The 23,223-nt window shown below is 47.5% G+C and overlaps 2 protein-coding genes across 3 annotated transcripts in view; one reads left to right on the forward strand and one right to left on the reverse strand.

Moving 5' to 3' along the window:
- The window catches only part of Rrp47 (Ribosomal RNA processing 47), a 60,068-nt gene that overhangs the window by 28,904 nt on the left and 7,941 nt on the right, over positions 1–23,223 (reverse strand). For both annotated transcript variants that reach the window (XM_075678149.1, XM_075678150.1), the window contains exon 3: positions 1,200–1,255. In XM_075678149.1, coding sequence (XP_075534264.1) covers positions 1,200–1,255 — 56 coding nt within the window. The remainder of the gene's footprint in view (positions 1–1,199; positions 1,256–23,223) is intronic.
- LOC142568083 (uncharacterized) lies at positions 3,683–4,928 on the forward strand. Its single transcript, XM_075678180.1, has one exon. The coding sequence runs from the start codon at positions 3,699–3,701 to the stop codon at positions 4,926–4,928; it is 1,230 nt and encodes a 409-aa protein (XP_075534295.1). The 5' UTR covers positions 3,683–3,698.

Raw genomic sequence — 23,223 nt, forward strand, 5'->3', positions numbered from 1 at the left:
CAGAGTGACTGGGTGAGTTTGATTGCAACATGCAGAAGGAAGGCGCATGCTGCTCGTGCTCAACAACTGCTGGGAGTTCAGCATGCGAACTTCTCTGACAGCGGTTACTTCATTTTTCTTGCCACCCAATACCACTTCAAAAGTGCAGCCGCTTGATTTGTGCATAATACGCGCATTTAAGGCATCATATAGGTGCCGCATTGTGGAGCGCTTGCTCATTGCTGTTGACCGCCCGGCCACCAACTTGCCGCTTCGAGTTTCACTGTATTCAGCCGTTGAGATACCGAAGGCGGCCTGGGCGGAGATGGCGGGCGCTTGCGTGCAGAACTGTTTCCGCAAGGCTAGCTTCATCGACGCAGTGCCTGATGCTGAGCAGCCTGATGCTTCCGAAGATGATCTGTCCGGCAGTGATTTATGGCAGCGCGTTGTTGACCCCGAAGTGGGGGAGGGGGGGGGCTATGACTTTGGTTGGGATGACTTCATTTCTGCTGATGAATACGCTGATATTGCACGGACCGTGCACGGACAAGGGCATTGCTTGCGAAGTGCAGGCGCGGAGGAATCGGATGACAATGAAACTTCGGAGCCAGCACCTATAAGTGTGCCTGTAGCAATGGGTTACATAGAGGGCCTCAGGCAACTTGTCTATGCCAAGGGACTCAGCAAAGAGCACGCTTCTGCTTTAAATAAACTGGAGACCGCCCTCACCGGATTTGCACTGCAGAAACAGATGAGCATCGCAAACTTCTTTGCAAATAAATTTTGTGTTTTTATTAGCCACTTTTCTTTTCCTTTTTGAGCTGTTGTCTACTTACTACGAACTTCGGGGTATAACGAACAGAAGCCGCGTAACTATCAGGTTCGTTATATGTGGGCTCGATTATATGTATCCACCCATTCTTGGCAACAAGACCGAAGTATTAATAAATAAATAAATAATGTCGAGCATACAAAGTGATTTCATGTGCCTGTCTCACAATCGAATTACAGACAACATTCACAAAGTTTTCAACACAGAAGGCACATTTTGTAAAACAGCGATACAACAGAGATAATTTTCATAAAGCAACCACTGGAAGAAGTAAAACAACACACACATAGCAATACATATTGATTTGAACAAGTCATTAGGAATTTAAACATGTGTAGGCCATAGTGCAGGCCATAGTGAAGGACAACCTGTGAAAAATTGTGCTCACCAATTCCCGTCGCACTGAGTGCTGCTTGGGATCTTCTCCAACCGTGCAGAGGTACACTGCAAACAGGTTGACAAGACATGCTTATTTTTAGTCAAAGTAGTGCTGCACTACCCCACAGAGTTTCTTATACAAATCACTACAGGGAATGATGGAAGTTGCAAGTACGCCCCATTTAGCCAGCATGGGTATGATGGGCACCACATAAATGTGCCGAAAATTTAATTTGTCTTTTGCTGGATTCAAAATGGCTTTGCGACTTTGGAAATTATTCATTTTCTATAAGGTATTGTGTTACAAATGCAACAATTTGCAATGATTATGCATGTGCAGAGACGCTCATTCACCATCATCATCACCAGACTATTTTATGTCCTCTCCCTGCAATCTGGAGCAATGAGCATGAAGATTAGACAAATCAATGCACTATACCCATGGTATCTGAATGATCACAGTGTCCCTCCAGTGCTTTTTGCGGGAAACGCTATGTCACAGCTTCCTCACTCGACCTAGCTATCACCGTGGCAGCATGTCCCACTAGCAGGTATGAAAGAAGCTAACCCATGGATGCTAGGCGCTAAACGGAGTGCCATCGGTTGCAGAAAAGAGTTCACTGTCCGGTGCGAAATCACAAAGGGGAACGATTTCTCAGGCTGTACCGCGGTGTGGTCCGACTGCAGTCGAATGTCCTGGGTGTGCCCCGTTGCTTGCACATAATGCCACTAGGCGCTTGTGTGAGGTTGTAGGCAACCACGGACACTCACTGTCAATTGGTTTCATGCCACCAGTTGGCTTACTACCCTGTGTTTAGACCGTTTGACAGACATGGCAAGAAACGCAGCAGCGAAAAAAATTTCTTGATTCATGATCGGCCAGGTTTGGCTAAATGTTCAGAAAACTCTAGAGCCACTCACAGGACCAGCTAAGGAGGTCTGTCATGAGCGAATCGCACCAGTGCACCTCTCATTATTTTGGGGATAACCACCGCAAATGGATTTTAAAAAAATTATGGGGTGTGACGTGTCAAAACCACTTCTGATTATGAGGCACGCCGTAGTGGAGGACTCCGGAAATTTCAACTACCAGGGGTTCTTTAACGTGCACCTAAATCTAAGCACACAGGTATTTTCGCATTTCACCCCCATCGACATGCGGCCGCCGTGACCAGGATTCAATCCCGCGACCTCGTGCTCAGCAGCCCAACACCATAGCTACGCAAATAGATCCAAAGACTTCTCATCAATGGCTATGTATTTTGGCAGGAGCGCACCATGATTCGGGAAATATGAATCCTCTGGGACCCAGCGATGCACACTGGTTCCAGGCCCCCTGTGCCTGCCATAATACCAGTAGCGTCTCACCGCTCCGTCTCCCTGAGAACAAATAACTTTACTGGGACTTCAACAGCACTTGGCTGCCGAAAATGATTCCAGTTCTCCCAAAGGGCAGTGTGTTTTTGTCAGGAGAGCAGCCATCCCTACCACTCGGTGTCAGCTTTTGAGAAGGTCCCCTCTCACCCACTTTGCGGCATGCTGCTTGCCTTGGGAGCGGAATGACAGGTTTGCCCACCTACGGACTCACCATTCTCTCTCTTTGGTGGCTTGGCCACCATTTTGCCCCTGACACTTGCTGGCCCAAAGACACGGGTAGTGGCTGACGGACCTGGAGGAAGGCTCCCAGTAGACAAAGGGGCATGAGATGGTGCATCTGCTACCACCTTTTGAGACTCTGCATATCAGCCAAGTGAGCTGCTCATGAGGTCAGAGGAAGCTCTCAGTGACGTGGCATGTGCTACCACTAACAAAAGACAAAGGTCACCAGGCCTAGCAGACATAACTTGGCGAGCCGGATTCACAGAAACTTACTGACTCAGCCAAGCGCAGTCAAAAACTTAATGAACCTCTTAATCCACATTAGGCACAGGTGTGCAGGTTTGGTATCTTACAGGAGTACCGGTCCCTGCAGGTTCGCACTTAGTGAGCCTCAGGGCCGTGTCAGCCATCACCTTGCATAATCTTGTGCACACGTAATCAGCCTGCAAAAGGGTGCCAAGCACTGCGCAGCAAGAATACACAGTATTGCCTTAAGCTAACATAACGAGCTTTATTTGTATCCGGCGACACCCATCGCTAGACAACACCTGGTCCAGGGGCGGCATGGCAAGCAAAGACGCTGTGGGAGGATTGCTTCCCGCAACACACCAGCAGGGAAAAGTGCCCACATGGTTACGCTCTCGCCATGGCCCACTCGCGAGAGCTAGGGCAATCTCTGCCGGCTTAGGCGTCCAATAAGTGCAGCTCAGCATAGTATGACTAAGCATGAGCACTGGGCATTGCTCTTTGGCTTAGCATTAAAAAAGGGAGTAACACAAGGTACACTCGCCGTACGTGCAAGGCACCACCAAGCTCAAGTCCGATGCCCAAAGGGCCTGGCGGACGTGAGAAAGACGGTGGGCTCGGCAGCTGTGCACACACACAGATCGCTAATCCATTCACTCTTGTAATGCAGGTGTTTCAGCGCGCATTCGTGCGCCTGTTGCTTCAAGCTCTCGTGACGGCTTCCCTGGCAGCCCCGCTGCAATATCGTCCTTGGTCAGGTGAACATGACAGAATTGCCTGTCACCCATCCCTGTTGTGCACCCCTGGATTTTCAGCTGCACCGCCCTTCAAGCCCCTGGATTTCGTCGGGAGTGGCAGATCTGCGTTTTCGATGACACCGCTACCAAAGACTGTGGTGCTCGATGCAGCGTGGACAAACCTGCCGTCATCGACATCAACTTTCCGGTCAACTATAAAAGAGCAGACACTACCGGTGGCGCCTTGTGGGCTCAGCGGCTGTGCACAGACGCAGATCGCTAATCCATTCACTCTTGTAATGCAGGTTGGTAAAGCTTACAGTCTTTTTTCTAAGAAGTCTACCAATTATTTCCTGCTTCAGCTGCCGAGCCCGCACTGCTGCCTTCTTGTCACTCTTGAGTGTTCTGATGTAATTCGTGCCTTGTTGATGATGTCGGGTGATGTTGAAAGCAACCCCGGCCCGAACTGCAATGCTTTACTAACTGAATTGAAGAACTTGTCTGCTGGTCAGTCGCAATTAATCAGTCAGGTTCAAGACCTGAATGTTCAGTTATTGTTGACGGACAAAGCTATTGCTGATATGGGCAAATGCATGACTGATCTAGAGGGGCATTATCAAAATCTCGTCTCCCTGTGCTCTGACTTTGAAACCGTGAAAACGTGTACCGCTCAAGTGGCCACCGTGGCACACAGGCTTGAAACGCGTATTGATGACGCCGAGAACCAGTCACGACACAATAATCTTATTTTTTATGGCCTCCCTGAATCAACTGGATCAGAGGCGTTTGCCCAGACAGAGCAACTTATCATCAAGCACTGCCACGATCATTTGAATATTTGTATCGAGCCCAAAGAAATTGAGCGCGCACATTGTCTTGGTCATCGCACAGGTACTAACCGCCACCGTCCTATCATAGCCAAATTCACCTTCCATAAAACAAAAGAACTGATTCTTTCTAACGGCCGCAAGTTCAAAGGAACCAGCTTCAGCGTTGGAGAGGATTTCTCTCGTCCTGTACAAAACGCTCGCAGGCACCTCATAACTTTCGCAAAAAGCAAATCATTACCTTTTTCTTTGCGATTCAAAACACTGCATATGGGCCATAAGTGCTACGTCTACGACGAGCAAACGCAGTCTGTCAAAGAAATAATATAGCAATTTCCCCATCGTAAAAATGCCTGTTGCACTGTTAAGCCCAAATCTAACATATCATTGTCTGTAATCTTTCCAGCGCACGCAGTTTCCTTCCAAAACGTGGCGCTTTTTCCAACCTTGTTTTATCATCCAACAGTAATATAATGGTGATAACTGAAACCTGATTAACAGAAGATATAACAGATACAGAAGTACTAGCCGACCTACCAGAATTTCATGTCTATCGAAAGGATCGCAAATGCATGTGGGGGGGGGGGGAGGGGTACTATTGCTGTGCACCAGCAGTTACCGTGCTCCGTAGCCAAAACAACATTTCTGATCTTGAAGTATTATGGCTCATTATTCATGCTTTCACCAACACCATCATTCTAGGTGTTTGTTACAGGCCTCCAAAAAAAAATTCCAGATTTCACATTTAAACTTAATAGTCTGAGTGACCTTAGTAATCAACACCCGCAGGCAGAAGTCCTCCTTTTTGGCGATTTTAATTTTCCTCAAATAGACTGGAGCAATGACGTCCCCATGACTATGGGCAGTGAGCCTGCCAGAGATTTTGTGGATTTCTGCCTTAATTTCAATTTAAACCAACTTGTATCAGAACCTACACGCGTTGCACTGAGCACTTCAAGCATCTTAGATCTCATCCTAACCAGTAATCCGGAAAGCTTATCATCAATAGCGTATCTACCTGAGGTCAGCGAACACAAAGTAATTCACGTCACATTTTCGTTTCAACCCGTAAAACGCCACTTAGTCAGCAAAACAATCCGCCTGTACAATAAAGGGAATTATGATGCAATTAATAGTGATCTGAGCGCATTTCTTCCTACGTTCATGAGGTTATGTTCTACGCGCTCTGCTAATAAAAACTGGTCAATATTTAAAAACAAGCTAGGTGATCTCGTTGATAAGTTCATACCGAGAATAACGTTCCGCGGAAACCGAAACAAGCCATGGTTCACTAAAGCAATTAAGCGACTTGAAAACAAAAAGAAACATCTCTTCCTCTCAGCCAAACTAAACGGACACCCCTCCACTTGGGGGAAATATTTTGTGGCCGAAGACGATTGAGGGCTATACGAAATGCTAAATTCTCCTTTTTGCACGATGAACTGCCTAAAATGCTTGCAAACTGCCCTCGTCAATTTTGGCAAATAATAAACCCCCAGGAGGTGCGCATGATCAGCGTGTTAAACGCACATGCCGAAGTGGTCAGCGACAGCGAGTGTGCTGACATTTTTAATGCAGCCTTTTTCTCTGTATTTACTAACGAGACTTCAACTCCAGATCTTCCCGCATCTACTAACATAACTGCGCGTATGTCGCCAATTATATTCTTGGCAGACAGAATCACCTCGATCATTGATAACATCAAGCTTTCATCGTCAGCAGGTGTAGATGATATTGTTACGGTGAAGAGAAGGAGGAAGTTGAATTGGACTAGAGAAAGACGAAGTCTGGCAGTTGCCTGAATGCCATATACCTCTGTTGTAAATATACATTATTTTACACTTGTGGGCCTGCTTTCTTCCTGCAACATTTTGGTGGAAGGTGCGGGGTACAATCACGGAACTTCGCAGCGGACGTCATCTACCTGTCACCGCAATGGCAAATCAACCGACACAAGCGACAATGCCTCAGCAGACCGTGCCAACGGTCATCCTCACTCATCCGCGGGACCCAGGGACATTTTGTGGCACGGACAATGCCGACGTCAAGGACTGGCTTACGATGTATGAGCGAGTGTGCGACATCAACAGGTGGGATCCAACAATGATGCTACCAAACGTAATATTTTATCTAAGAGGAACTGCGAAGCAATGGTACGACACACACGAAGCTGACCTAACGAACTGGGATGTCTGCAAAGAAAAAATGCGAGACCTGTTTGGCAGACCTGTCGGTCGTCAGCTGGCAGCAAAAAAATAACTTGCGTGCCGCGCTCAGACGTCCACAGAATCTTATGTCATGTACATACAGGATGTGCTGGTCCTCTGTCGCAAGGCTGATAACAACATGGCCGAGGCAGACAAGATTGGCCACATACTGAAAGGTATCACAGATGATGCCTTCAATCTCCTGATGTGCAAGGATTGTGCTACTGTGGATGCAATTATAAAGGAGTGCCAGCGCTTCGAACAAGTGAAGGGCCGCTGCGTCGCTCAAACTTTCGACCGACTGCCCAATACCGCCGCGACATCTTCTTGCGAAGACGCACCGCGGTTTGTTCAGCCCACAGGAGCGGAAGATATCACGCGCATCGTAAGCCGTGAGCTTGAGGCCATGGCTCCGGCTCCAGTTCGTTCCGACTGTCGGGAAAGCGTGCCCGCTACCTCCCTTATACAAGCGGTCGTTCGGGAGGAAATAGCAAGTTTGGGCATTCCATCTCTCTGCTCGGTCTGCCATACAAACACCTACCAGATTTCTGCGGCCGTTTGCTCCCAGACGCTAAGCTTTCTGCCACTCCGTCGCAACCCAGCTGACTGGCGCACAGCGGATGGTAAACCCATCTGTTTTAATTGCTCCGGTATTGGACACATTGCCCGTCATTGCCGCAACCACTGGTCGTAGCGTCCTCGGTGGTCGCCTCCGAGTCACTACCGCCAAGTACCAGACAATCATACTTTCTCATCCTAGACACCGACTAAGAACATCAACGCTGACAGTGCTCCACCAAGATCCAGCCACTCCCAGTCTTCGCAAGGTCGTAGGTCCCGTTCGCCTCTCGTTCATCACTCTTCGCCCCCTTCTGCAACCGGTCGCTTCGCTTCGAGAAACTAGGCGGTGCAGCTCCCAGAGGTGAAGGTGCAACGCCGACCCGGCCCTCAAATCCTCTATTGACCCTGCCTACATGTGGAAACCTACTGGACATTGAAGTTGACGGCATTCCTGTTAGATCTCTTGTTGACACAGGAGCGCAGCTTTCAGTTATGAGCGCTGCTCTCCGCCGAAGGCTCAAAAAGGTTCTGACACCCGCCGTACCGTGCACTGTGCGAGTTGCCGATGGGAGTACTTCACCTGTCCTTGGAATGTGCACAGCTCGTGTGACCATTGGGGGCCATTGTGCCATTGTTCTATTTATCGTCCTTGAACACTATCCACACGACCTAATTCTCGGCCTCTACTTCCTTTCGGAACACTCTGCCCAAATTGACTGCTCTGCAGGTGTTGTACAGTTGGATCTGCCACTTCCTGCCGACGCAACAACTTTTGTTTCACACCGCTTATGTTCTGCTGATTTTGCAAGGCTGTCTACACAGGCGGCTACAAATGTCCTCCTGACGCCCTGTCCTCCCATACCTGATGGCGAGTACGTCATGTCACCGCTTACTGACGTGGTTTTGTCGCGCAGTATTGCCCTGCCGAGCACCTTAGTCCGGATCCGCGAAAACTGCACTCGCATGCCCATCCTCAACTTTCGATTTTCGTCGCACGTGCTGCCACACGGTATCGCTATAGCGCATATCACGCCTTTGGAAGAATTTGAGGTTTCTTCTCTGACCTCTGAATTTTTCCTCAGTACCAACGGACCTTTGTCACCCACTCCTCCATACTCGACGCCCGCAGACAATGTTTCTAAGATGATCGCCCCTGACCTTCCTTCCGAGCAAACAGCAGCTCTTCATCACCTCCTGTCATCTTATCAGGACATCTGTGATTTGGACGACCGTCCACTTGGCCAGACATCTGTTGTCACGCATCACATCAACACCGGTGACGCCAGCCCCATTCATAGGCGGCCATAGCGTGTCTCCGCAACAGAAAGGGCCATCATAGAGAAAGAGGTAGACAGGATGCTAGACAAAGACGTCATTGAACCTTCCAGTAGCCCATGGGCATCACCGGTTGTCTGAGTAAAGAAAAAAGACAACTCGTAGCGCTTCTGCATTGACTACCGTCACCTCAACAGGATAACGAAGAAGGATGTTTATCCCCTGCCTCGCATTGATGACGCTCTTGACTGCCTTCACGGATCCCAATACTTTTCATTAATTGACCTCGGCTCCAGCTATTGGCAGATTAGCGTCAATGAGATGGACCGCGAGAAAACCGCCTTCATCACACCGGACGGTCTGTACCAATTTAAAGTCATGCGCTTTGGTTTATGCAATGCGCCAGCTACATTCGAGCGAATGATGGACTCTCTCTTGTGTGGCTTGAAGTGGTCTACATGCCTCTGTTACCTCGACGATGTGATTGTTTTCGCCGAACTTTGAGAGCCACCTGCGGCGCCTCACAACCATACTCTCCGTGTTTCGCAGGGCTGGCCTTCAGCTAAACTCCTCCAAGTGCCATTTTGGTCGCCATGAAATTAACATGCTCGGTCCATCTTGTAAACGCCGCCGGAATCCAACCTGATCCACGGAAAGTTCATGCTGTGTGAAATTTTCCTGTGCCTTGTTCAACAAACGATGTCCGTAGTTTTCTGGGCTTATGCTATTATTTCCGGCGATTTGTGAAAATTTTTGCCGACATCGCTCACTCTCTCACTGACCTTCTTAAGGGGGGATGCGGGGCTAAAATACCGATTTCGGTGAAAAAAATGTGTTTTTTGTTCTGAGTTGTTCTGAATTGCTTGTTTAATAAAGAATCTTTTTACCAAGTATGGTAGTTATCTGAGCAGTAGAAAGGAAGAAAATGTATTTTTTTCACAAGTTGGTGGCGCGCATTTCCCGTCGAACGCGACTCTGAATGCTGTTTTTCCAGACGCGGCCGCATAGTGGGCAAGAAACGAAACGCAAAGTGAATGCCCACGTTAGGACGTTTGTTTTTCGCGCTTGTAAGAGAAATTGAGAAACTAGAGAAAACGACGAAAGGTCTAGGAGGCAAGGGGAAGCTGACACAAAGTGTTGTAAAAAAACTCACTGCTTGCTATATACATCTGCCCTGAAAGACAATGCTCCAGATGTAAAAAAAAAATGCAACGAGAAGTATTTGTGACGCCTTTTCACTCCAACTCAACAGATGAAGTCCCACGACATGACGCTTGCCCAGTTGGTGAGGACTCTTGGTGTCACTACAATCGGCACAGAGCCCTAGTTGCAGCGGAAAAGCCATCAGTGCCAAGATCCCATCGTCCAGCTTTCAGCAGAGATGTTGCCAAAGAGCTGGTGCCTCTCTACAACAGGCTTAGGAAGCCAGAGCTTCTTGCGCGATGTTCAAGGATGCAGACACAGAATGCAAACGAGTCCTTGAATGCTCTTCTATGGAAAAGGTGCCCAAAGACAGAATTTGCATCACTGAGAACAGTGGAGACTGCAGCAGCCCTGGCTGTGCTAGAATTCAATGAAGGAGCACGTGGCATCAAGAGAGTTCTCGACAAGCTCGAACTTGAACATGGAGTCCAGACGAATAAGCACTTCAGGAAGCAACGAAGCAAGCCATTTCACGTGCTCAGGCAAGAGCGATGGATAGCTCTAAAGCTGAAAAAAAAAATTGCCGATGGTCTTGAAACGATCGCCGCAGAGCCGCGTTGTGTTGAAGAGGAGGGCTCGACATATGCAGCAGGGCACTTTGATTAATATTTTTCTGATCATAAGAATAAATGCCATGGTCTGAAATCTTTGAATTGATTTTTCTCAGTTTGCACTTTTTGCAAAAGAAAGAGCTTTAGGAAAAGTATCACTTCCAAACTGCTTTACCAAATGCTTCCTCCAACGTGTTTTCTAGACTGAAATTTTGTGAGGAACAAGATAAAGTACTTTTCAGATGCCTAAGTGTTTTTCAACATATAATATTTAGCACATCTTTGACATGTAATGACAGCGAAAAAAATAAACTTCATTTTCAGGGAGATGGCATTTTTACAGAAATGCCATAAAAAATGTGCAAGTGACCTTATCCTGCACTACAAACCATCTAGAACGGATCTAATGACAAATAATTTGAATATCTTAATTATTTTGTAAACGATAGTTTTCCTAAGTTGACACACAAGATTGCTCAATTTCCCAGTTATAACTTTCTTTCTCGTTGCGTTAGGGTGCTGATATTTGGAAGATATTCTAATACCAAGAAGATCAACTACCCCTGAAAATTTGATAAAAATTGGTTGAGCGCTTCAAAAGTTGACCCTTCACCCTAGCATCCCCCCTTAAGAAAGACGTCTCTTTCTCTTGGGGACCTCTGCAGGAGAAAGCCTTCTTTACCCTGATTGAGCGACTTACAACTTCCCCAATTCTGTCACACTTTGACCCTTCCGCGCCCACGGAAGTACGAACTGACGCGAGTGGTCATGGCATCGGCGCTGTCTTCGCTCAGCGTCAACAGGGCCAAGACTGTGTTATCACTTACGCTAGCCGCCTTCTTTCCACGGCCGAGCGAAATTACTCCATTACTGAGAGAGAATGTCTCACGCACATATGGGCAGTCACGAAATTTCGGCCGTACCTTTTCGGTCGGAGCTTCTGCGTCGTAACCGATCATCACGCCCTCTGCTGGCTCTCCTCTTTGAAGGACCCAACTGGACGACTTGCACATTGGGCATTGCGTCTACAAGAATATACATTTTCTATTACGTATAAGTCGCTATTTATGCGTATAAGTCGCATAAAGACGCTGACTGCTTGTCCCGCAATCCCATGGATCAACTGGACGATACCGATGCAGACTCGGACATCAGTGTTCTACCCCTCTCCGGCTTCCTCCATATTGGCGACGACCAGCGCACTTATGGAACGCTTAAGCTCTTCGCCCAACGACCCGACCCTCCGGATGTTCACCTTGTGCGATGGAACTTTATACCGTCGTAGCGTTCGTCTTGACAGCCCGGAGCTCCTCCTAGTCGTTCCCAAGCACTTTCGACTCGCCGTGCTTCAGCAATTTCACGACGCTCCTACTGCTGGACATCTGGGCATCACTCGCACATACGACCCCTGCGGCGCCGCTTCTTCTGGCCCGGCATTTATTGCTCTGTGCGCCGTTATGTCACTTCTTGTGACCTGTGTCAGCGCCGGAAGATGCCTGCTATGCCTACCGCTGGTTTGCTGCAACTAATAGATATCCCTACAGAGCCATTGTTCTATGTGGGCCTAGACCTCCTTGGCCCCTTTCCAATTTCTATCAAAGGAAACAAATGGATTGCTGTAGCAACAGATTATTCCACGAGATATGCCATCGCACGAGCACTACCAACCAGCTGCACTACAGATGTCGCCGACTTCTTTTTATACGACGTCATCCTGCACCACGGTGCCCCTCGCCAGTTGCTGACGGGATCGCGGCCGCTACTTTCTATCGAAGGTCGTCAATGATCTGCTCCGCTCCTGTTCTACAGAACACCAGATTGCTACCGCGTACCACCCTCAAACGAACAGCCTCACCGAGCGACTCAACCGCACGCTAACTGAAATGCTGGCCATGTACGTTTCAGACTATCACAGCGACTGGGACGTCACTTTACCGTACATCACTTTCGCAAACAACTCGTGCCGTCATGACACTGCCAGATTTTCACCATTTTAACTGTTGTATGACCGCGACCCCACCTTGCCCTTTGACACTTTACTACCTTCTGCACTACAATCACCCAGCACTGGTTACGCTCGCGATGCTATTGACTTAGCCACCCAGGCCCGAGAAGTCGCTCGTCATTGCCTCACAGTCTCGCAAGCTTCTGAATAGCAGCGCTACGACTTTCGGTACCGAGACTCCCATTTTTCACCTGGTTCCCTTGTCCTTCTCTGGACGCCTTCACGTCGCGTCGGCTTGTCGGAAAAACTACTTTCGCGTTATTCTGGTCCGTACCAGATCTTGCGCCAACTGTCCGATGTGACATACGAGATCGCCCCAGTTAGTCAGCCTTCAGTGCCTTCCAACGTCACTAGCGATGGTGTTCACGTTGTCAGGCTCAAGCCCTATGTCCCCCCATTAAGTGAGGCTCTATAACTTGCGCCGGGACAGAGCTACTCCACCGTGAGGGTGATGTTACGGTGAAGAGAAGGAAGAAGTTGAATTGGACTAGAGGAAGACGAAGTCTGGCAGTTGCCTGAATGCCCTATACCTCTGTTGTAAATATACATTATTTTACACTTGTGGGCCTGCTTTCTTGCTGCAACAATATTAATTCCAAACTCTTAAAAAATATTAACCATCCGTCTGCTGCATACCTAACTTTGTTATTTTCACAGTCACTCTCTACAGGCATCTTACCATCCGACTGGAAAGTGGGCTAGGTCGTTCCAGTCTTGAAATCAGGCAACAGAGACAGCCCATTATATTATCGTCCTATATCATTAACTAGTGTCCCCTGCAAAATCATGGAACACGTCATATACTCGCATATCATAAACTTTTTAGATTCAATCTGTTTTTTTCACCCTTGCCAGCACGGATTTCGAAAAGGCTATTCTTGCGAAACACAGTTGGCAATGTTCCTTCACGACCTGCATGCTAATCTTGACACTAACCTTCGACTGATGCCATATTCCTGGATTTCGCAAAAGCATTTGACATAGTTCCTCATAAACATTTGCTGCTAAAATTGTCTCAGTTAAATTTACACCCCAACGTACTAAAGTGGATAGACGCATTCTTGAATAACCGCTCTCAGTTTGTTTTTGTTAATAACCATTATTCTGGCAGACTCCCTGTAACATCAGGCATCCCCCAGGGATCCGTCTTAGGACCACTTCTTTTTTTAATTTAAATTAACGATTTACCAACGTATGTATTTATTTATTTATTTAAAAATACCTTACAGGCCTTAAAGTGAGGCATTGAGTAAGGGGGGCGGCACATAGAAAATACATAGAATACAAGACATCTATAAACCGTATCTGTTTACAACCTACAACCGCAAGTACAACTGAGATGAAAAAAGAATTATTTAGTTCACGATTCACTAGGGAAAAGAAGAAACATAAAAAGAACATATTATAATAACAAGGAATAAATCACACAAATTGTTTTCAGTGAAGTCGTGTAATTAATAAGATCAGAGTGTTAAACAGTAATAATGAAAAACAATGACAGAAAAGTTACGGACGCGACATTCCAACGAAACGGTAAACATAGCGACATAACGGTAATAATGCGACAATAAGCTGTAAAAGATAGTGCAAGTATAGAAAGCATTGTGCGACAAGCGTAAAACCTCACTTTTCTTTATTCATGCATTCAGTCAAGGCATCACGGAATGAATCAGAGTTGGACTGGCTTGCAATGCTGTCTGGGAGCGAATTCCATATTCTGATAGCATGAGGAAGAGCAGAGTAATGGAATGCTTTTGTAGACCCGCAAAGGCGGGCATAGCTGAAATGATTATGAAGCCTATGTGACGTGGAGTAGGGTCATTTCAAGCATGCGAGTGTTCGAGTGGAGTGAAGGAATTTGTGGAACAGTGATAAAAGGGCAATGTCTCGGCGAGTGCTCAAGGATTGTAATGAAAGCTTAAGTTTTATTTGTGTAACGCTAGACTGGTAGCTGTAATCGTTTATGATGAAGCAGCTTGCTCTGTTTTGGATCCGTTATAGCGTTTCAATTAGGTATTTCTGGTGAGGGGACCAAATGGAAGATGCATACTCGAGCTTGGGACGAACGAGAGTTAGGTAAGCTAGCTTGCGAACATTTGAAGGAACATTTCTTAAGTTGCGTCGCAAGTACCCCAACGATTGGGAGGCATTAGCTGAAATGGACGTGATATGCTCTGTCCAAGAAAGATTCGATGTGAATAGAACCCCTAGATACGACCTGCACGACCTGTTATCATGTAACATTCGCATGTTTGCAGATGATTGTGTAATCTACCGCAAAGTTACCAGCACATCTGACCACACATTCATCCGGAACGATCTCAATAGTGTACAAGAATGGTGTAATCACTGGCTAATGAACCTAAATCCTAACAAATGTAAACTCGTGTCTTTCACTCGCTGCCGTAACCCCCTCACATTTAGCTATTCCATTGCGGATGTTCCAATAGAATCAGTCGAATCATTCAAATACCTTGGTGTCACCCTTTCTTGTGATCTGCCCTGGCGCTTGCACACTACTAGCATCATCTCAGCTGCTAACAGATCACTGGGATTTCTCAGGCGACATCTGCGTCATACTCCACAACAAGTAAAAGCATTGGTCTATAAATCACTTGTAAGATCGAAACGAGCATGCATCTCCTATCTGGAACCCGCAGCAGATTTATATCATAAATGCACTTGAGGCTGTGCAAAATCATGCTGCTAGGTTTATTCAATCCTCATATTCGTACGATATCAGCATTTCATCCATGAAAGCGGAATCTGGCTTGGAAACGCTTTCTTTCTGTCGACAGGTTGCCACCCTCTCTCTCTTCCATCATTTTTTTTTAGCCCCCTAAATCATCCACCGTACATCACGCCCCCTTCGTACATATCTCATCGCGCCGGTCATCCACTTCAAGTTGCATGCGCATGCACCGGGACCACCACTTTTCAAGCATCATTTTTTTATTCGAGCATCAAGGGACTGGAACAGCCTTCCACACGCCATCGCAGCCATCACAAGCCCATCTGCCTTTACCGAAGCTGTTGTCACCCATATCTCAAGATGAACACCTGTTTCTAATGTTTATTTTACTAACCACCCCTTATGTAATACCCCTCCAATGGGGTTTTTAAGGTAATAAAGTGAAGTGAGGAAGTGAAGACGTGCGCATACCGTGTGCTGACCCAGAGAGGTCTCTCTTGCGCTCGCCTTGCCAGTTGCACCGCTGCAGCCGGCAGTGCAAGTGCCACAAACCAGTCCACAGCAAAAGCCCCCCCACCTCCGACAAACATTGCGGGTGGTAAGGGAGAGGCTTAGGGATGACAGAACAGGTGCACGGCTGCTGGACAAAAAGAAAGGTGAGGCCTGCCCGGTGCATCAAAAACGCTGTCATCCACCGTGGCACCACCAGTCTGGGACTGTTGTCTAGGATCACGTTGCATGAGGAACGCACTTTGAACGGCGTCGCCCGTGGAGGCCGATGCGTCCCATCCCCAAGAGCTAGCGGCGCTTGGCCCAGCCAAGCAGCCGAGAATGCAAGCACGGCTGAGACATTTGTTCCCACTGCAGCCCGCCCGATGCGGCAGGCCGCACCTTTTTTTTTAATCCAGCGGCCGTGTCAGGTGAATGGCCACACAAAAGTGCTGGGGCGCACCTTAATTTCCATTAGCTATAAGAGAGTCCTAGTAATGTGGGAAAAGGAAAAAACTTTGAATATAGAGTTGGGAGAAAAGATGACCACGTCATCAAGGGAACATTGCGTGAAGTTGTTCAACTTCCTATCAGTCCCTGCGTTGCATGTCCCCTGTAGTCCTTGTAAAGAAGAAAGATGGATCCATCTGGTTTTGCGTGGACTATCACTGTCTCAACAAGATAACACCTAGAGACGTGTATTCTCTGTTGCGCATTGATGATGCTCTCGATTCTTTGCAAGGCGTGGGGCGGGGTACTTTTCCTCAGTTGACTTGTGTTCCGGTTAATGGCAAGTGCCCATGGCTCTGGCTGATCACCCAAAAACAGCTTTTGTAACACCAAACAGCCTGTATGAATTTAACTATATGTCGTTTTGCCCCTGCTACTTTTTGAATGGATGATGGTCAATCTCCTCCGTTGCCTAAAATGGAAGACGTGCTTATGTTACCTCATGCCCGTACTGCACCATTTCTACCTTGTGGCTCCCACAGAAGTCCACACAGATGCCAGCAGCATAGGATTTGGCACTGTGCTTGCTCAGTGCAAAAGTGCATACGGCGAATACATAGTAGCCCATGCCAACAGGACACTAACCAAGGCCAAATTAGTTACTCTGTCACAGAAAAGGAGTGCTTAGCTATTGTTGGGACCCTTGGAAAATTTCGGCCATACATGCACGGCCGCCTCTTCGATGCTGTTACCGACCATCACGCCCTATGTTGGGTGTCGACATTGAAAGACCAATCAGGCCATCTTGCCCACTGGGCCCTCCGGTAACAAGACTTTGACATGTGCATTGTCTATCGGTCTGGCCGTAAACACACCGACGCGGACGCTCTCTTTCGCTCCCCCATGTCAAGTCACCTGATTTCCCTTTCTGTCATCGACTTGGTATTTTTTTCATCACCAGCGCTCATTCATATGGCTGCAAAGCAGTGCAAAGATCCATGGATTGTGGCACTTTCGGACTGCCTATCTGACTCACTGACGACTTGCCCTTCCTGTGCTCTTCGCCGTCAAACTTCTCACTTTGCGATACGGGATGGACTACTCTATCGCCGCAACTACGCTTCCAACGGTTCCAAGTGGTTGTTCGTTGTCCCTCTCCACCTCCGCACAGATGTGTGCTCCGCTTTCCATGCAGACCCACAATGCACCCACGCTGGCCTCTTCAAAACGTATACCAGGCTACATTTGCGCTTTTATTGACATGGGATGTACACTTTTCTCTACAAGTACATCCGCTCATGTTCAGCCTGCCAATACCACAAGTCTCGTGCTTGCTGTCCTTGTGGTCCCTTGCAGCCAATTCCGTGCTCCTCTCGACCATTCAACCGTGTCGGTATCGCCCTCTACTGCCCTCTACCCTGCACACCTGATAGGAATCGCTGGATTGTTGTTACCATAGATCACCTGATGCTTTATGCAGAGACAGCTGCCCTAGCAACCACCACAGCCTGCAATGTTGCGTCCTTCCTCTTGCAACACTTTGTCCTTTGCCATGGTGCGCCCCGGGAAATTCCCAGTGACAGGGGACGCGTCTTCCTTTGAGAGGGGGTTAACGCGCTCCTTACTGCATGCCATACTGTCCATCGCACCACTACTGCCTATCGCACACAGACTAATGGCATGACTGAGCGATTCAGCTGCATTTTGGGCAATATGCTATACACGTACGTTGCATCCAACCACACCAACTGGAGCCTCATTTTACCATATGTGACCTACGCATACAATACCGCCTCACAGGCCACGACAGTATTTTCGCCATTCTTCCTCATATATGGCTGTGAACCTTCCTGCCCATTCAACACGATTCTCCCTTACCGACCTAATCCATTAGAGTACACGCTGCTGTCTGAAGCGTCCAGACAAGCCGAAGAATGCCGCCAGCTCGCCCACTCTTCTACGACTAACCAACCAGCGCATATCAGCCGGAATCTTTAGTCTGGCTCTGGACTAAATACCTTCGACTACTCCCGGTTTTTACTCTAAACTCCTAGCCAAGTACCACAGTGCCCACCAAGTTGCGCAATGGACGTCCCTGGTCAATTACCTCGTCCAGCCACTCATGCCATCCGCTGACTTAAGGCGCCGTGGATATGAGACAGTGCATGCGCAGCAGCCAAAACCTCACTCCGACCTGGTTGTTATCTCCTCCCCTTCAGTCCCCAGGATAGCACTCTCTTCTCCAGGGAAAAGTTGTAGCGAAGAAGACAGGCTTGTGCTTCAGGCGCATCGTCAATGGCTCACTCAAGGCTAGCACTCACGCACTCGGTGCCTGATGCACGACCAACAGACATGCTTGCTTATCGTTCTGGCTTTGTCATTAAACCATGTTACAAACGCAATATTTCAAATAAAATACTTTCTATGAAATAAGAGTTTACTGTAACTATAAGGCTACGGAGGCTGGTTGCATTCTCTTTAGAGGCATGCCTAAATATGATCACGTTGTTGCACACCAATTAGTTGGAAATTGATCTGAGGGGACCCATTTTTTTTTGTTAGTTGCAACCACATGAAGAAGCAGGCAATGAAGCCAAAGAAAGCATGGGGGAAGTCAATTATGTCTATCAAAGCGTAGAAATAATAAGGTACAGGAAACGAGAGTGGAATGAATTAATGAGGAAGATGACACACTACCGCCAAACCGACTCCCACAAATGGCAACAGGCATCATTAACAAGTGGTATGCATTTGTGATGTCACTTACTGCTCCTCATGAACTGTGGGTGAACAAAAAAAGGCTCACTTCACACCTCCATCTTTCTGTGACCCTTTTGCCTTAATGGTCTCTCAAGCATTACTGGCACCCACTTGTGTGCATTGAGCCTCAATGTGCAAATGTAAATGTTTTAGTGCACTAGCGCTAGGGCTTCCAATCAAGCAGGAAGCCACTGTGTGTCTGTTCGCACATTGTGTGACTATGAAGAGCCAACAGCAGTGCCACGTGGTGGAGGGGAGGCAAGGAGTAGATATGTCACACATTGGAGGAGATTAACCACCTGCAGCCAATGACGCACTCCCACCTTACCCGGCAGAGCCAGTCAAGCCCAGACCACACATACGCTTGCGGACGCATGCAAGCTCACATCTACGTGCCTTGCACCTGCCGCGGCTAGCGAGGAATGGCAGTTTGCATTCACAAAGACGCCCAACAGCATGCGCTCACTGGACTCAGTCATAGATGCCTTAGTAGATGCCACTACGTACTTTGTTATTGACAGTATTTCAGAATGCTTCGATCAGGGTGTCATCAAGTTGACATTTCCAAATTCCCTGAGTTTTCAAGGTTTTCTACAAGTGCCATTGCAATGTTCCCTGAGTGAGACAGAAATTCGTTATGTCAAAACGGGCTCTATAATTATGTCACCCAATGGTGTCACTATCTAGTAAGCATGTTAAAAAATAAAAAAACACTATTTAATCCAGTTTGAATATTAAGGGGCAGTGTTTATTTTATTCAAAAAGGAAACAGAAGGGAGGGGTTATGTAAAATGCACAGCGAATAAAATATCTGCGAAAGAAATAGTAAAACCTACTACAAATCGAGTCGAACATTTTCAAATATGAATAAGAAAGAGATGCATAGAGAATATTTTCGAATATGAGCTACTTCTATTAACTGATAGCAAGCTAATGAATTTGAGGCCCAAGCTTTATCACAAGTGAGATTCTCTCGCAACAGCTGGCAAGTCCACCTCAACTGTCCTGACATACTCCCAGCCCGCGCACGCCTCAGTGCTGCATTTCACTGTTTTATAGAGGGTTTTTTTTTTTTTTTTTTGCTTAGGTGAGGGGCACCTGCATCTGGGCGTCAGCCAACACTTTGCTTTTAGAGTGCAAGCTTCTTCGAAAAAGCCGCGACATGCTTCCTCTCCCGTTCATTTCTCATTGTGTATGTCCTTTGTCTTCTTGTTCTTCTTTGGCTGCGCATTCGCCAGACGGACTACTTGAAGCATCCTCTTGGACAGTTGTACAGTCAGCATCCCATTAAAATGAATGCATGTCTTTTACAGCCTTTAAGGGCTCAAGTCGCCACAGGTACGTCCGAAAAACCCCTGAAGGCCTGCCAGTACACTTATTAGGAATATCGGCACTCATGCTGTGATGGGAGATGGCGGGTGCCTGCATGCATAATTAAGGAATACATACTGTGTCCCGTGACAGTTGCCCCTTCCCACACTTATGCTTCACAGCGTAACATTGCTGTAATGAGGCAAAGCTGACTTTCGGGAACCGGCATTATGCAACGCGCCGTGCTTTCCGAACTTCGAAGCAAATTGCGATGACCAGCCAATTGCGATGACCACAAAGGTGGTGTCGCTGCCATTGCTGACAGCGGCGAATTCTTTCAATAAAAAACACGGCACAGCTTATTACCGAACCTCGAAGCAGCTAGGCCTATCACTGCCGCGGTGGTGGCTACGGCTGCCAGCGGATATGCGTGCGAGTGTGCCGGTTCGAGGCGGCAAGGATATCAAAATGGCGGCGGTTGTGGCTTTTATTAATGCCTTTTCGGACCTGCGGTCATGGCAGAAGGTCTGGAAAATCGGACGGCAAAGGGTTCTTGTGTCCGAAATTTCAGACGTCCTTATACATTGACCCCGCGAAGCCATCCGTCCGGAAAGTCGCTCGTTGACCATACTCTGGCAACTCCTGCAGCCAACGACGCAGTGTCAAAGACCATTCGTTACGATTCCTCTATGTTACTCGAGCCAGCATTCCGCAACTTTCGTTCCCTTTTAATAAAATGACAGCTAATTTTCCCTGATAGAAGCACAAATTCCCTGAGTTTTTCCAGACTACTCAAAATCCCTGAGAATTCCTGGTTTTCCCGGTTGGTAGATACCCTGTATCTATAAGCATAATTGTTATATTTTTATAGCTGATAGACCAGCACAAAAAGGAAAGAAGAAGCCCTTTTTACATTATATAAATCTGCTTCACTGAGAGTTGAATGTAGCGTGTCGTAACTGCATAGCAAGGCGCACCAACGTGAGGCAGCCCAAGCATGCAATTACAGAGAGGAGCTGTTCACCGAGATCGTGCCGCTTTTCGACACGTACGAGCTGTGCCACACAGTATGCACATGCGTGAGCACGCGGATGCAAAGCTTGTGCGCATCCGCAAGTGTACATGTGGTTTGGTCTCGAGAGCGTGCACGTCACGACAGCTGCAGCCAAAAGAAAGGTGCACTCTGCCGCAGTTGTGTCGGTGAGGGGAAGCATCGTGCATGGTTCTCCTCATCTCACAGATAGTTTAGCAACGCATCAGAACAAATTATGTCGTAGTTTTTTAAAGACTGACCATAAATGAGGCGGGTCCACCTGGGTTGGTCTAAGTGGAGTGCCAGGCTCAACGGAATGCACGACTACGACTGAAACGGCAACATGAGCATGTGTCGACTGATCCTGACATTGTAACTAAACAAGAGAACAAGCTGGAAGCAGACAGGATGAGAAAATCTTGTGAACATGTAACTGAAACTCCTGCACAGAGCGAACGCAGTCTTGAGACATTGATGCCACGAGAAACGCATGGGCTAACGATACTCCTGAACAGCAACAATGCTGCATAGATGCGAACGTTCAAGCTATGAGGACTGGACGGCCGAAGGAGACTGCCAAAGGGTATGCCGCCCGCTTGGTCCAATACGTTCGCTGAAGAGTCGCACACGCCCACTGGCACATAAACAAAGTTGGCATCAAAGAGGTTTATTGGAAACTAGCACAGACCGAGTAGCAGATACTCACTATAAGCCAAGACAAACCATGAAAAACTAGGGTTAACGGTGCTAGCGCACAATAGATCATTAGCCAAAGCTAAACATCAGCCAATTTTTCTTTAGCTTTTTTTTTGTGCCCAGCCACAAATTTCATCCTGAAGAACCTTATGCAGTGAAGCAAACTTTCGAATGCATTCTAGCTCATGAACAAGTACCATAAGCCCTAACAACTTCAATGTGCTGAAGCAACAATCTCCTAGATTGTGTAGCTTGCTATGTTGAACAATAACAGGTCACAAATAAAAAGCCATGCAAAGCCACTGTACCTGCCATGCTGCGATGTTGCAAAATTACACGGCACTTGGTAACAGACCAATGCCCACGGGGTCTGTTCTGAAAGAAGTAGGACTCGTTTTTTCTTTAAATTTCATTCATGAGAATACTACAAACGATTATAATTTTCAAAGTAACACCCTTCCACATCTACACACTGCTGCCAACGAGTTTTCCAGTTTTCGTACACCTCCAGGAACGCCTGGACCGGAATGCTGTTTAGCTCCCTTGTCACGGCCTGTAGAACTGCCTCTACCAATTCGTGATTCTTCCCCTTGAATGTCGATTTTATTTTCGGGAATAGCAAAAAGTCTGGTGGTGGGGCCAAGTCGGGGCTGTAGGGGGGTGAGGCAGCGTTGCCACGTTGTGCTGGGCAAGATATTCCACTACTCGGAACACTGTGTGGCTCGGCATGTTGTCATGGTGCAACCACCAATTGTTGGCGATGGCTGGGCGGACACGAACAATGCATTTTCGCAGTCTTTTGAGGACTTTCAAGTAAAAAACTGCATTAACTGTTTTTCTGGGTGGTACGAACTCTTTGTGGATGACTCCATGTCGATCAAAAAAGCAAATGAGCATGCACTTTTGCTTGGATTTGCTCATTCTTGCTTTCTTGGGGCATGGGGAAGAAGGGGTGTGCTATTCTGAGCTCTGCCGCTTGCTCTCCGGGTCGTAATCAAACACCCACACCTCGTCACTGGTCACTACATTGTCCAAAAAGTTGGAGTCTTCATTCACATGATGAAGAAGATCCTGGCAGATCCCTTTCCAGTTGGCCTTTCTCTCCTCTGACAACCCACTCGCGGCATGAACTTCGCACACACTTTTCTCATTGTGAAGTTTTCTGTCACGACCTCAAAAACTTGGGTTTGAGGAATGCTCGAGTCATCAGCAGTCATTCTGATGCTCATCCTACGATCACTGTTCAGTAAATTTTTCACTCGCGACACATTTTCGTTGGTCTTGCTGGTCGAAAGGCATCTGGAGCGGTCGTCGTCTTCCACTCTTTACCTACCTTTTCGGAACAGCTTGTGCCACTCAAAAACACCTGATCTACCCATGGCAGCAACACCG

The sequence above is a fragment of the Dermacentor variabilis genome, unplaced genomic scaffold (assembly GCF_050947875.1).
Source record: "Dermacentor variabilis isolate Ectoservices unplaced genomic scaffold, ASM5094787v1 scaffold_16, whole genome shotgun sequence".
Lineage (NCBI taxonomy): Eukaryota > Metazoa > Arthropoda > Arachnida > Ixodida > Ixodidae > Dermacentor > Dermacentor variabilis.